This window comes from Manacus candei, unplaced genomic scaffold (assembly GCF_025592945.1).
Source record: "Manacus candei isolate 608988 ecotype Guabito, Panama unplaced genomic scaffold, ASM2559294v1 h1tg000160l, whole genome shotgun sequence".
Taxonomy (NCBI): Eukaryota; Metazoa; Chordata; class Aves; order Passeriformes; family Pipridae; genus Manacus; species Manacus candei.
In genome coordinates, this window is record NW_026138208.1 from 532,320 (window position 1) to 546,484 (window position 14,165).

The window sequence follows — 14,165 nt, forward strand, 5'->3', positions numbered from 1 at the left end:
AATTTGACAGATACTGAGGAATGCCGGTTAATGTCATGAAAGAACAATTTCAAACTAAGTGAAAAAATTCTGATTTCTGAATGTATTACAAAATCAGTAACTGAAAAATATACAGAGGAATTAACTTGTTGTCAAAACTTAACTTTTTTTCTCAGTTCTCTTTCTCACCACAGGAATAATCTTGCCTTAATAAGAGATAGGAAAACACTCCTAAAATATTTCAAGTAGTATTTTGATATTCTATTAAAAAGTGTTCCATTTTAAAAAAAAATTCTATCTCTCTCACCTTCCTAGGAATTGTTACTTTATGAAGAAGAATAATTTAAATAGCAATCATGGCATCATTCAAAATGAGAGGAATATAATTCATTGCCCTTGCCTACAAATAATACTGGAACTTAATTTGTCTAATTATAATTTTATCTCTATAAAGTCATCTTCTTGTCAAATTTAAAATTCAGATTTATAGTGAAATAGATTTTCATTCAAAATCTAGAACATTTATCGCCTCTCAGTTATTATATGGTGAAATAAAAGCAGCAATAAGTACTAAGAAAATAGGTTATTTACCTCAACTTTAATATCATTTTCCAATTCAGCATCTAGAAAATCCAGTGTAACAGGCTCCTGGGATTTAGGATTCTGAAGCAGAAGATATTGAATGGTCAAATAATAAAGACAGAGTACTGTAATGTTACAAATCATTCTAATCCTTTCATTCCAAGATAACCCACTTAACTGTGTTTACTTACCCATCTGTTTTAATCTCTTGTAGCACTACTAGTGGCCCTTTCTCATTTATTTTATTTTTTTGGATTAGAGAGGTTAATTGACTAAGTGCAAATCAAATTAACACTAATTGCTGGTGTTTGTCCACAGCCTTTTATGTATGGGTCTCGTGCTGGGATGCTGCTTCCCCTTCTTCTGGTATGTTACAGATTGTACAGGGTGGGAGCAGACACATCAGAGAAAGCACAGATATGAAGTCTCACTAGATGTCCTGCCCCCAAGAAGGGAGAGATAAATTTGGGAGTGTTTTCCAATAAGATAGGTACAGCCAACTGTACTCTTCTGCAATTTTGCCAAGAGCAGATTACAGACTTACTGATATGACTGGGAGTGGACTATGGTTCAAGACTCAAAAAGGCAGCAATTAAAGCAAATTATTTGCATTCTATAAAAAACAAACCCCACTTTATTGTCAGCATTACAGGACTTCCCTGAAAACCTTGCAGTTTTGAAAGCATTTCTCTTGACATCAGTACTGTTATCTCAATTTAGGAGATGGAAACCTGTAGCACAGAAATACTGAAACACAAGCTTCCAGACTTAAGGAATGTAGATGATGTCAACCTTCAACTATAAAGTGCAGAGAATTTTGGTGGTCTGCATTTGCAGTAACCCTGGCCCCAAAGGAATGTGGGAAGACCACTGTAGCTCTGCTGAACAAGGTCAGACCACCCTCCAGCCTCAGCTCCTTTCTCAGTTGCAATCTGCACTTACTCGGCCAAAGCCACTTTCTGTATGAATTGTAAGGAATCCGACTTTTTTTTAGCAATTTTGCCAAGGCCTCATTGACTTTATATTGCGTGTGGTGTAAAAATCATCAATCTTCATCACCCAGCTAAATAAGTGAGTGCATAATAAATCCAATTATTTAGCACACCAAGCTAAAAGTGAGTGCATTTCTTTAGAAAAAGGAGTATGACGATATATTATTTAACCATTTAAATACGACAGTTCAGAGTAGAAAATGAAATTTTTTAGACTGATAATTATTTGCTTTGTGTAATAGCCCAGTTCATATATGAAAGGATCTCAAGACCTAGTTTTCTCAGTAATTGAGCACTGTTTCTCATACAATTAGCAACACAAAATTTCTCATTAGCTGACACTATTATTTCAAGACTAGTGTAATTTCCAACAATTACATTTTTAAGAGATTTCAGTGATTTACCTATATTACATTTACAGGGTAGACTAAAGTCTCTTCCTTCAAAATTATGATTATATTCCTTCTATCCTAACATTCTCTGGCAAAGTGACCTGACAAATGTACATGTGACTATTCTATTAAAGAATGCAAGCATGTTTCATCACAATTTATGTATGTATTTCCAGTTCATACTGGAAGAAAACAATACTCTGAAGGGCTGGTAAAAAATGCCTTCATATAATAGTCTGGAGCACTAAGAATTTAACAGTAGCACTTATTTTCAAGACTATAATACAGAATAGTGTTAGAAGAGATAAGAGTATTCCTTCATTTTCTTGAGGAAAAAATGTACATATTTATGGTATATTCCTGTTCTTAGCAAGTAAGACTTAATGTCTGCTAAGAGAAAAGCCAACAAATTTATTATCAGAAAGAGAATATGCACTGGAAGGATTGCAGACAAAGATTCTGGGTATTTCTTTTAAATATTTACTGAAAACTTCAGGAAAATCTTTACATTTCTTTTTATATATGGTAGATAAAATTAGCAACTCTAATATAATAGCATTAACATATGCTCTCTACTATTTCAAAGCAATTCAATCGTTGTTATGCCGTTGTTTTCCACCCACCAAAAATCCACACTCTCAAAATAAACAGCAAAAGGCTAATATGTAAAAATAAATAAAAATTTACATATCTTACATGCAATGGATAATGAATAGCATGGTCAAACCCAAACAGCATGCATGAAGGCATTGGCATGGCAGGGGAGGCATTTATGAAGTTCACATTCCATTCCAACACACAAAGGAACAGAGAAGAAAAGAAATGGTAAAAAAAAGAAAAATAAAAAAAAAGCCATCACATCAAATCAAGATCAATAGTCATTTCAAATGATAACCTGGGCTAGCCATAGTCAAGGAGTCCCAAAGACAAAATAGTCAATTTTAACAGTCTGTCAAAATTCAAGTATGCATTAACTGCTTGTTCTTATTCTTTTTAAGACTTATGTTACACCACCACACATTTCTTATATAATTAAGGACTTTTAATAGGCAAAGAAACAAAGCACCTATAAATACATTCTGTGATGTGCCTGAGGCAAAAAAACCCCACTCGAAATTAGAATATTTTTAAACTCATACTTTAAATTGAAGACTGTTATCTCCTTACATCTTTTCCCCCCAAGAATGTGTTTTTACCAGTATTTGGGCTCCATAATTTTTATTTCCAAGGTTGCCATTTAGTGGAGTTTATTCCAAGCCTCGAAGAAACAAACATTCAGTTTGCTCTTCTCCTTATCCAGTCATGCATGTAACATGACTGGAATAAGCACACCACCACATTCACCAGCACAACTTAACAAAACAGAAGTAAATCACTAGCAATGAAGCATGCAAACAAAAGGAGTGCAATCCACTTTCAGCATGACAAATAAAGGTAAGGATCTATAATTTCAATGACTCAAGAAGGAAACAAAGAAAGAAAGAACTGGTGCAGCAACATAAAACAAGTGGTAATTAAAATATCATTGTCATGTGTTTTGGGAGGTCAGTATTCTCACAAATTCTATGGAAGGGGAAGGCCTTCTTTGCTGTGTTGCAGGAACTTAGTTCCTACTCTTATCTGTGGTACTAATGAAGACAGGCTATTAGGTTTTTAAAAGAAATGATGATAAAAAGTCAGCAAAATCCTGGGCCACAGATGGAGACAAAGGAGCATCTGGAGTGGATGGGAGCCCAGAGCTTTTCCAGTGCTGCAACTCACTGGGCAGCCAGCACAGCCAGGCAAACCCAGCACCAGCCAAACCACAACACAGCACACTGAGGAGCCAGGCATCCTCAGAAAACTGAGATTTTTTTATGTTCTAGTGCTGCTTTCTCCAGTGCACAAACAAAAAATCCAGCACAGAGGTGGCCTTCTACATGTGGTATAAAGGCAACCACCTGAAATTTGGTGAAATCACTTAGTTGAGTTAAATCAGTTTTTTACACAATATTTTAGTGGTGTTGCTATGCAGGTCAGAAGTCTTGCATTATAGATTCCCATATGTGTAAGGAATTAACATAACATACTGTATTTAAGTTTACTATTTTGCTAGTTACATAGTTAATTTATTTCTTTAATGATTTTTATGTTTTCACAAAGTGATTTCTGCCCAGGGGCTGCGACACATAAACAGGACTAGTTTCCCTGTTCAGGTTAACAGCAACTAATTCTCTGGAGATGGGTCTCCTAAACCGAGAAACCCAATGTAAATAGCAGATAGAACATATACCCTACCCTGACTTCCCCGGGAAAAAACCTGAACAGCTCATTAAAATACAGTCATTTTATACAGCATTTACTGTACTATAAAACTTGCCAATAAAGTCATCAGAATGATCTTCTGATCTTCTCTTGACTATGGGTTTATGCAAGCAAAGCCAGCAAAAGCAGTCTCTTTTTATTTCCAGTCTTCAAATTAATTTCAAAATCCAAAGAAGAGTTTTTACAGCATGACTCTAATTAGCACCTATTAGTAAAGCACCATAATTTAATGGAATGCCCTTCACTACAGCATTTTTTCTATTGTTTAAACAAGGAAGGATGCAAGCTTCATGCTTTGGAAGCTGTTTGTCACAATAAACAATTCTCTAGTTAGATTTTTCCTAGTAAGCAGGGCAGAAGCTTTCTAATTGTATATCCAGGTCTATGCATTCTAATGCACTAATCACCTCCATCCAAAGTTACCTGTACATTGGGTCTCCTTTTTCTCAATTTAACTTTGGGTATGCCCACACCAATTTGCTGAAGTAACAAAAAAGCAGTAATTTATATTTTTGCACTGTTAGTAAACAGCCTACTTATAGAAGAGAAGGTTTTCCTCAACATCTGTGCTCCCCAGTGTACATTTACTGGAATCAGAGACTAGCCCTCATTCTGATCAGGAGTTCTGAGCTTTCTGTCAGAATTACATACAGGTTTTGTCTAGGGAAACAAAAACCAGACATATGTAAATGTGAATTAATTTAACAGAGAGATGTCCCTCCCACATACTCTCACAGCATAAAATATAGAATGCAGAGTTCACTTGTTTTGTTATATTTGCTCTTCAAACTCAACTCCTCTTTAATTTCTTAAATAACCACAAACTAGAAGACAAAATACTGGAACTCACTGAAGGCATATGGAGTTTTAAAACTATCATTAAATGGATTTTGATCAGAACCATAGTAAAAATGAACAAAAGGATGCTAATCTTTAGAACAGACTGGGAAGTTGAATTATTTACTATTTTCAAAATCTAATTAGGATTAAGCTTGTTAACACATACTTAATGGACTCACTTCAGTGACTATGTTTATTTGGTGGCATAACCACCTGTTCTCTCCCAGGACAATGGGAAAAATACATGCACATACACAGAGATACACAAAAAAAATTTGCAGTGAAACATAAAATTAAACACTTGTAATATAACTACACAAACATAAAAAATGGCACTTTAAGCAGTTTAAAACTATATTAAGCTGAAAAATAATTAAAAAAAAGGATTTCTCATGTTATGCTTTGACATAGTTTTCATGTGCAAATAAGAACATGATGCCAAAGTTTTTGATGATTTTATTAAGTTTTTGAACTTGTTTTTGTTAACTTTCATCAGTTGTGTAAACAGCTTTACAAGTTCTAAATTTCTCGGGCCTTCTTTCTTTGAGCTGATACTGCAAAAAAACTTATCAAAATATTGTGTTGAACCAGTTGTGATCAGAAGAAATAGATTTTCAGAAGGAAAGCAGAAGACATTCAGAAGAAGGAAGCATTGGAAGTCTAAGAAACCCTCACCTCTTCAAAGATAAAGACGTAGTTATGTTTTAGTTTAGATCTATTGAAAAATTGCTGGCAGAAAGGGTTAAGATGTTGTTGGTTAATATGTTAACGGCTACCAGGAGGTTCAACTAAAATTAATATGACATGTTAAAGAAACGCCATGAATTCTAAATAATCTGTCTTTGCAGTGTACCTTAGTTTTAAAACGTAGTTCTTGTATCAGTCTGAATAGCATGCACCACCCCAAACAAACTGGGAGTGAAAAAGTCTAGTCTGTGTAACTGTTAATAACAACAATAACAATAATAATATGCTTAATTATGCATATGCTTAATATTACATTTAGACATTATTCTACAACACAAAAATTATCACTTATAAAATACACTGTTTTAAGCATAATCTAAATCAAATATTTGAGTAGTATGGGAAAGCATCTCTAAACTTCCATATCCTTTTAGGAAGAAAACTATACAAAGCAATCATGACAATTAGCATCCTAATAATCCATCTCAGACTGTCAAAATTAGTTCAGATGAGCTGAGTTTTTAACTATCAAAGATTTCTATTCTCCAATGTTGTGATGCTATACTGCAGGATAACAGCATATATGAGATAAATATAATCCATATCCATCAGTTTCTCGCAAGAATATGCCTAAAATGAGAATACTGCATTGCTTCTTCTTATATTACTCCTGTTAATGAAAAGATAGATTAATTTGCATATAAGGAAAATGTAAATAGGTCACTTGTCATCATCTGAATTACTATAATCTCTAATTGAGAAAATGGGTCACTTTCATTTCTTAACGCATGAAAATCCAATGCAGATATACAGAAACTGAAGTCCTTCTCAATTCTGAAATCTATATAAAAACCTTATTTTCCATTTTTTCCTTTTATTTTTTAAAAGAGACTTTAAAAAAAACTCAAAAGGGATATTTCATTAATAGTTACGATCAAGTTATTCTTTCTTCAGAAGCACTTTTTTCTTTCTTCTTGCATTATACACTTGGCAAAAGATTTCAAACATATTAATTAATTCACCAGGAAATTAATTCAAATATTCACAAAGCAGACTTCCCCCAGCTTAAGAATTAAATTAATTACTAAAATATGTAGATGAATTCTTAATTTTTTTTGTGTCTTTGACAATTGTTGCTATGACAGGATTATAGAAGGAAAGTCGCAAAGGTCAAGGACTTGCTACTAATCTTGGAACATGGCTGGGAGGAAAACAGTGATGATATACATCTACTTTATAAAAAAAAATATATTATTTCCTTGCCTAAAGGCAGAAAATACAGACTCCATCAAGAAGTTTCTCTCAAATGTACTGTGTGCTGAAAGATAACATAGGAGTAGGGTACCACTAAAACTTAAAAGCCTTATTTATCTGTGTATTGGCAGCTTGCATTCATCTTGGTCATTCATATAAGGTGAACGGCCTTGGGGAAAGACATATGAGGAGCTACTGAGAGTACTTTGTTCAACCTGAGGAAAAGGAGACTGAGGGGAGATCTCATTGGGGTCTTCAACATCCTCACACGGGGAAGTGGAGGGACAGGTGTTGATCTCTTCTCTGTGGTGATCGGTGACAGGACCTGAGGGAATGGCCTGAAGTTGTGTCAGGAGAGGTTTAGGTTGAATATCAGAAAGAGATTCTTCATTCAGACAGTAGTTGGGCACTGGAACAGGCTCCCCAGGGAAGTGGTCACAGCACCAAGCCTGACAGAGCTCAAGAAGCATTTGGATGATACTCTTGGGCACATGGTGTGACTCTTGTGGATGGTCCTTTGCAAGGCTAAGGGTTGGGCTCTATGATCCTTGTGGGTCCATTCCAGCTCAGCGTATTCTGTGATTCTCTGATAAACAGCTCAAATCATCTTAATGAGATAAATTTCCATGCTTGCAACTGAACTACATGGATATATTCTTTAGTCCCTAATACTTACAGGGATTCATTATTGTTTCTAACTTTTTATCTGTAAAGAATCTGTACATTTCTGTCCATCCAGACTGATTTTTCTATTTATTTTTTACTTAAATAAATTTTAACTTTGCTTTTTATATAACACTCCATTTGTGCTCTTTGAATTCAAGGGATAAAATTTACTGAAATTATGTTTCCAATGGAATTAAAATATGAGAATTTTCAAAAAGCCCACTAAACAGAAGATTGTTTCATATGGAGAGACTTTTCATTAAAACAAAGATTAAACTTATGATTTCAGAAAAAACCCACATCCACTCGTATTGAAATTTCCCATCAAAATCAGAGTGGCAAGTTATTTAAGAAGATACATGTAATGTAGGAGTCTCCACAAGGTCAGGATTCAGTTAATGGATAAAGAGCCAGACTGAAATATTTGGGTTTGATTTTCCTGAAATTTGAGGAAAATTGTGTCCTAATCATATTTAGATAAAAATTTCATCTTTAAAGAAGAAAGATCTTTCTCAAGTTAAACTACTAAAAATCTAACATTCTGGGAAGGGGTGCTCAGCTATGTCCATCACAACTCTGCAGCTCAGGTTTCTGCTCTGGTAAACAGAAAATAAGCAAACTAAATACAGAAAAACTTCACATGTATGTTCAAATGTGCATGCAAAATGTATATTTTTTTTTATTTTATTGATAACTAAATTCAATACAAACCAAAGCTGGCCTCTGTGCTGGTTAAAGCGGATTTGAAGAAAACCATACATGTTCCATAGATTTTCTTGAAACCCACAAAACTGAGAATTCTTTGCTATTGCTCTCTTGGACTTTCAGCAGCTTCTAGTTTCTGATTTTTTCTGACAATGCCCGTTTATTATAGAGAAAAAAATTAGAAGGTGTTTCATACCTTTGGTTGGAGATTTGGATGCAGGAGCACATACCCATTAGGATCAATGGCAAAATAGTAACCATTTGGACAAAGCTGAAAGGCAGAAATTAAGTTTACCATTATAAGGTTTTAAGTAATAAAGAATAAGTATTTAATGGTTTTCAAGAAATTTTCACACTGTGGAAAATACACTGCCTCAGGCGTCAAGAAGTATCAGATACTAACATAGAAAGAATAATTTCTTAATATTTATTTTAAGATCATAAACTTAAAGAACAGTTTAGCCTGATGGGACCTTTGGAGGTCAGTTGGTACAGCACTTCACTGAAAGCAAAGATAACTTCAAACTAACGTCCAACTTTGAAGTTGGACTAGGTTTCAAAGAGTCTTTGAATACCTCCAGTGGCAATTCCACAATCCCTCTGGGCAACCTGCTCCCTTCTTTTCTTTAATTCCAGTTAGAATTTCCATTGCCACACCTATCTTGATTGCCTCCTGTTGAGGCAATGTCCAGGTCCATTTTCTACATAACCTTCATTAGGTAACCCATTAGGTTCCTTCCTCAGCCTGAATCCATCTCTCTCAGCTCCTTCTTGTGTACCATGTACTCCAGACCCCTGTGCTGAGTCTCAGTGTATTTCTTATACTTAGAAGATCAAATCTGGACACAGTACTCCTGAGGCAGGTGTTCGCTACACAGTTGGTTCCCTTACTGCCAAGGCAAACTGCTAACTTATGTTCTACGTGTCCTCCACGACTCCCAGATCCTTTCCTGCCCTTTGAGGCAGTCTGTCCTAGCCTGTACTGTGGCACGGGATTATTCCATTCTAGATGTAGGACTTTGCATCTGCCTTCAGTCAAATTCGTGATGTTCCTTTGCTTTCTCAGCTGTTGTTTTCCACAGTACTTGTTATTTGGTCAGAAATTTCAGCACTAGATGTCTACATATATAAATCAATCATACTGAGTAGGGTACAGACAGACATGTATATTAAAGAACTTTTCTATAAAGAACTGTCCTATAAAAACGCCAAATATTATTATCAGCTGAAATGATTGTGTACTCTACACTAAAAACCAAACACTCAACTAAAGGGCAATGCTTTAAGCTACAGGAAAATAATTACTTGGAATATATCCTCCAGTGTAAAAGTTGAGTTTTACAGATGCATCCTGATGGAAAGATCACACAGAAACACATATGGCTGGAAAGAAAACCACCAGAAAACGTACAACAATGGAAAAGAATTTATGAAAAGAAGCCTGCTGGTATTTTGACTCAAATCCAGTCATTACTGTATGACTTTTGAAAAAGCATGCACAGAATCAAAAATAAATCATACATAAAGAGAAACCACCAATGCAAGCAGCTTACCGTAAATCGGGGTGTCAGTTTTTTTATGTCCTCCAAAGAGACATCGACCCCCATTACTCCAAGAATCAGTTGATTCTGGTAACATTCCAAAATGTTAGTATATGTTTGACATATTTACAATGCAGAATAACTGCAGCAGTCATTAAACTTTTATTTTTGACTTCATCTCTTGATTGGTAGATACAGTTTGAGAAGTTACCTATTTACTTATGTGTCTATTCTAAATATTTTAAATAATGTCAAAGTAATTCAAAATAAAATTTAATAAATTCAGAATTTAGTATAGAATATGAAAATTGTTTATGAAGAGAAATATAGATAATTTCCTGGATGAATAAACAATATATTTAAGAACAAAACAGGTGAAAGCAAAAGTGATGCACTAATATTGCCAATTATGTAGATACTAAACTACTAATAGAAACATAGAGCTACTTTTGCATATTTAGGTTGGGCAATTGGTAAATGAGATCTCAATACAACTCTTTTGGCTATGGTATTAAGATGAATGAAAAAAATCGCGACAAAAAAAAGTGATTATAAGAATCATCAGCATTTGAAATTAGGGACTCAGGTACTACATTTACTTCACTTGTAGTTTATTTTCCTACTACAGAAGAGGAGGGCAGTCATTTACATATTATCACCTGAATCCCTTCTCCATATTAAGTAAATTTGTAAAATTTATTGGAGGAGGTATCCTGCAGTCTGTAAATAAATTCAGGCAGAGATATAAGTTGAGGAGTTTCAAATTCTCTTCTTGTTCCTCTGTACTAGGCCACATCTGTTTTATTTCTCAGAAAGACATCCTTTGATAATCAGTAGTCTCACTTTGAACCAGACTCAGTCAATTCCAGGCATTGTCTTGTGGATAAGATTATGAAACTTTTTTGTTTGGTTGGTTGGTTGGTTTGTTGCTTTGTTTTAAAAGGGAAGCTAAGAGAACTATTCTGAAGGTGAATAAAAGAAATGCTAGTGACCAAATTCTCATTTATTCTCTCTGAGTCTACATAATACCTGAGAAACTGAATGAAAGAATAGCTTGTCTAAATTTCTGTATATTTTGACCTGAGTGAACATGAGTATCACACCAAATGTACAATATTTTACCATACACTGTAAAGCATATTCTAGGTCTGTTTTTAAAAAATCAGCATTTTGATTTTGTGAAGAGGACATGAATTGATTCCATCTCAGACAGTAACAGAAATGGGCAATTGTATTTATTTAACACTTAAAATTTAATCTAAGTATACAGTGCTCTTTTTTATTACCATTACAACCAACTAATTTAAATTCTCTATATCACTGCCTTTTACCCTGAAATGTCATAGCTTCAAGGATTTGTTATAAATTTATCTGAACATTCCTTTCTTTGGCAAGGTCTAAATAATATCATCATCTATGTCCCATCTGTTGAGCACCTAATGCATTCCCACTGTCACCAAGTCACAATGATGGATCAAAAAATGTCATATCCTGAAACTCAGAATGACGAAAACCGGTGCACTGTATTTGTTTGTCCCCAAGAGGTTATCAGGTAACTAGATATGACCCTTTTGTTTCTGATGTACAAGACAATTAAATGCAAAATGCTCTACGGAAATACACATTTTTCAAGGCCTTTAACATTAAATGTAATTAATTTAATTTAAATAACTGCTGCCTTTTCTTTTCTTTTTTTTTTTTTTTCTTTCCCTTTAAAGAACAGCTTACAATTTTCCCATTTTGTTCCCTTGTTAGATTGAAGACAGGTAGAGTTCCTGTAATCACAAGGCCCAGCTCCTAGGAAATAGGGGAAAAAAGACTTTTTAGTTAAACAGCAAATATTGAACTATAATATATTAGAACAATCCAAGGATTAGCACAAGGTGGAGAAAAGTGGCCTTTGTAGGAAAATAAGAGAAATGGGGATGAATCAATGGAAAAGAGAGAGGACATTATTTAGAAGTAAATTGAAGATACATAATGAAACAGAAGGGGTATATATGGGGGATAACACCATCTACCCCCCTCTGCAAAAAAAAAGAAAAAAAAGTAGAGTTAAAGAGGAGAATAACTGTGAATAAATTATGCCTAACTGATAAACCTAAAAGTATCTGAAAATTCTGGGATTATCTTGCAGAAAATGATGCAAAAGTAACACAGTAATAGAATCCAAAGGAACAGGGCTATAAAAAAGGTGTGAATTGCTACAAATACATCAAATTGTTAAAGACGGCCTTGAAAGCAAGCCTCAAATGAAAGCATCTCCTTAGAATTTGATAACCTGGGTTTAAGGACAATTCTAATGTGGCCTCATGTAATGTACTTTGCATTACTTTAGTCTGAGCCCCAAAACAGTTGCTGGACAGTAAGACCAACAGGATAGGAATAAATCTAGTGAGGCACAAGCAAGAGAATTTTAAGCCCCACATGAGGAAATTGTTTTAGGGAATTTAAGATAATGAACCAATGTGATAAGTTAGTCCCGCTCCCTCAAAAAACCAAGAATCAGGAAAAGGCTTCAGAGTGGGTTAGATACACCTGTGCCATTATGCTCTCATCTGTGATGAGAAAGTCCACAAATTTCAGCCTTTACTTCAATAGTTTACCTTGTGTTGTCCTACTTTATTTATATATAACTATATATGTGTGTGTATGTATGCATAATTATATATACACAAACCCACATATATAACACATGAATGGAGAAAAGATTGAAGGAAAGTCTGAATGAGCTCACTGAATATATATAGTAACACAACAAATGCCTGCAGGTACCACTCGTTTTACTTGACTAAACTGATCTCTCTCTATCTCTAGTTACAAATTTATCTTTGGATTTACAACAGGATGTGTACAGAACATACGAACTTTTGTCATCACATCCTGTATGTTTCCAGTCAGTACCTCAACAATAATCAAAAAAACATGGATAATGAACTTCTGGCCATTGAAATTCCAAATTAAAACTAGTTCCTATTGTCATGCTTAGTTATATTGACAATAAAAACTATACGTTGATAAAAATTTTACAGTAATACCGACGCACAGGAAGAAAAGGATTTTTTACACATGACAGTAGATGACCACATGAACGTGGATAAATACATGATTCCAAATACCATTTTGCAGTATTTTTTTGCACTGTTAGAGTAATTCAGAAGAATGTTATCTAGAGCAACAGATTACACTGCTGCTAATAATACTTCGACTTTTGTAGTTTCCCAAACGTGTTTGTTTTACAAGACCAAAGTGATAAATTCAGCAGTAAGAAAGCATTGCATATATCTTTTTGTTTATTTCCCACTTGTATACTCTCCAGTTAAAGAAACCATTACCTTGAGCAAGCAAGCAATTACAACCATGATATCTTAAAGATCCAAGTTCAAAATCTGTACAAATACCAAGTAATACTGACAGGTTTCGTTCTACCTGGAATACTCTTTTGAAAAAAAAAAAAAGCAGAAAAACTAAGAATTCCTCACCAGTAATGTAACAAATTACCTTTACTGCAGCAGGTAGAACACTGGAAAACTATCTCCTTTTTTCTTTTCTTAAGCTGAGGACAACAGGGACCTACACTTAAAAATCTGCGTGGAATAATTTGCTTTTCTCTGTTAAATTTCAGGACACTTAAAAGGATACCAGGTGCAAGTATTGACTAGCATGCTAGAAACAGCTCTGTTCCTAGAGGTTGCTATATTGAACTGTATGGATGTCAGAAACACAAGAATATTACGTTTGGAACTGTAAGAAATTGGATGCTCTGGAAAAGAGACACATGTGGTTACTGATTTGCTAAAATTCTTACTTTACTAGAGATAAATAGAGATCATACCAGAGCATCCAGATAGACATTTGTCCATTGGACTTGTTTGGCTTTCTCTCCAGCTAAAACCATTGGTCTTCCCAAAACATCCAGATATTCCTGCCAAAAAGTGTAATAAACTTATCAGAAGGCAGTTATTAGATCAAAGAGCCCAAACAATATAAAAATAAACAATAATGAAATAAAAACAATACCAGGGAAAAAAAATTCAAAATTCACCATTAATATAAGAATAGCATTTAATTGTTGCTTTAAAACTGTACTACACAAAGTCTCAGTCTTCAGTTTGCAGTATTTACCAACAAGGTAACTTCTGTATTTCAGCCTCAGTCACATGGACCTAACCCACCACAACTCTCTTTCCATGAAGTGAGAATCACAACTATTTTTATTCCAA

At 34.4% G+C, this 14,165-nt stretch overlaps 1 protein-coding gene across 3 annotated transcripts in view; it reads right to left on the minus strand.

Annotated features, from left to right (window-relative positions):
- CACNA2D1 (calcium voltage-gated channel auxiliary subunit alpha2delta 1) overlaps positions 1 to 14,165 on the minus strand; it is a 330,506-nt gene that overhangs the window by 40,681 nt on the left and 275,660 nt on the right. For 2 of the 3 annotated variants that reach the window (XM_051772864.1, XM_051772863.1), the window contains exons 14-19: positions 13,778 to 13,867; positions 11,671 to 11,739; positions 9,955 to 10,029; positions 8,598 to 8,672; positions 4,673 to 4,729; positions 571 to 642 (exon numbers count right to left, since the gene is read on the minus strand). In XM_051772864.1, the coding sequence (XP_051628824.1) occupies positions 571 to 642; positions 4,673 to 4,729; positions 8,598 to 8,672; positions 9,955 to 10,029; positions 11,671 to 11,739; positions 13,778 to 13,867 (438 nt within the window). The remainder of the gene's footprint in view (positions 1 to 570; positions 643 to 4,672; positions 4,730 to 8,597; positions 8,673 to 9,954; positions 10,030 to 11,670; positions 11,740 to 13,777; positions 13,868 to 14,165) is intronic. The other variant, XM_051772865.1, reaches the window with a different exon arrangement.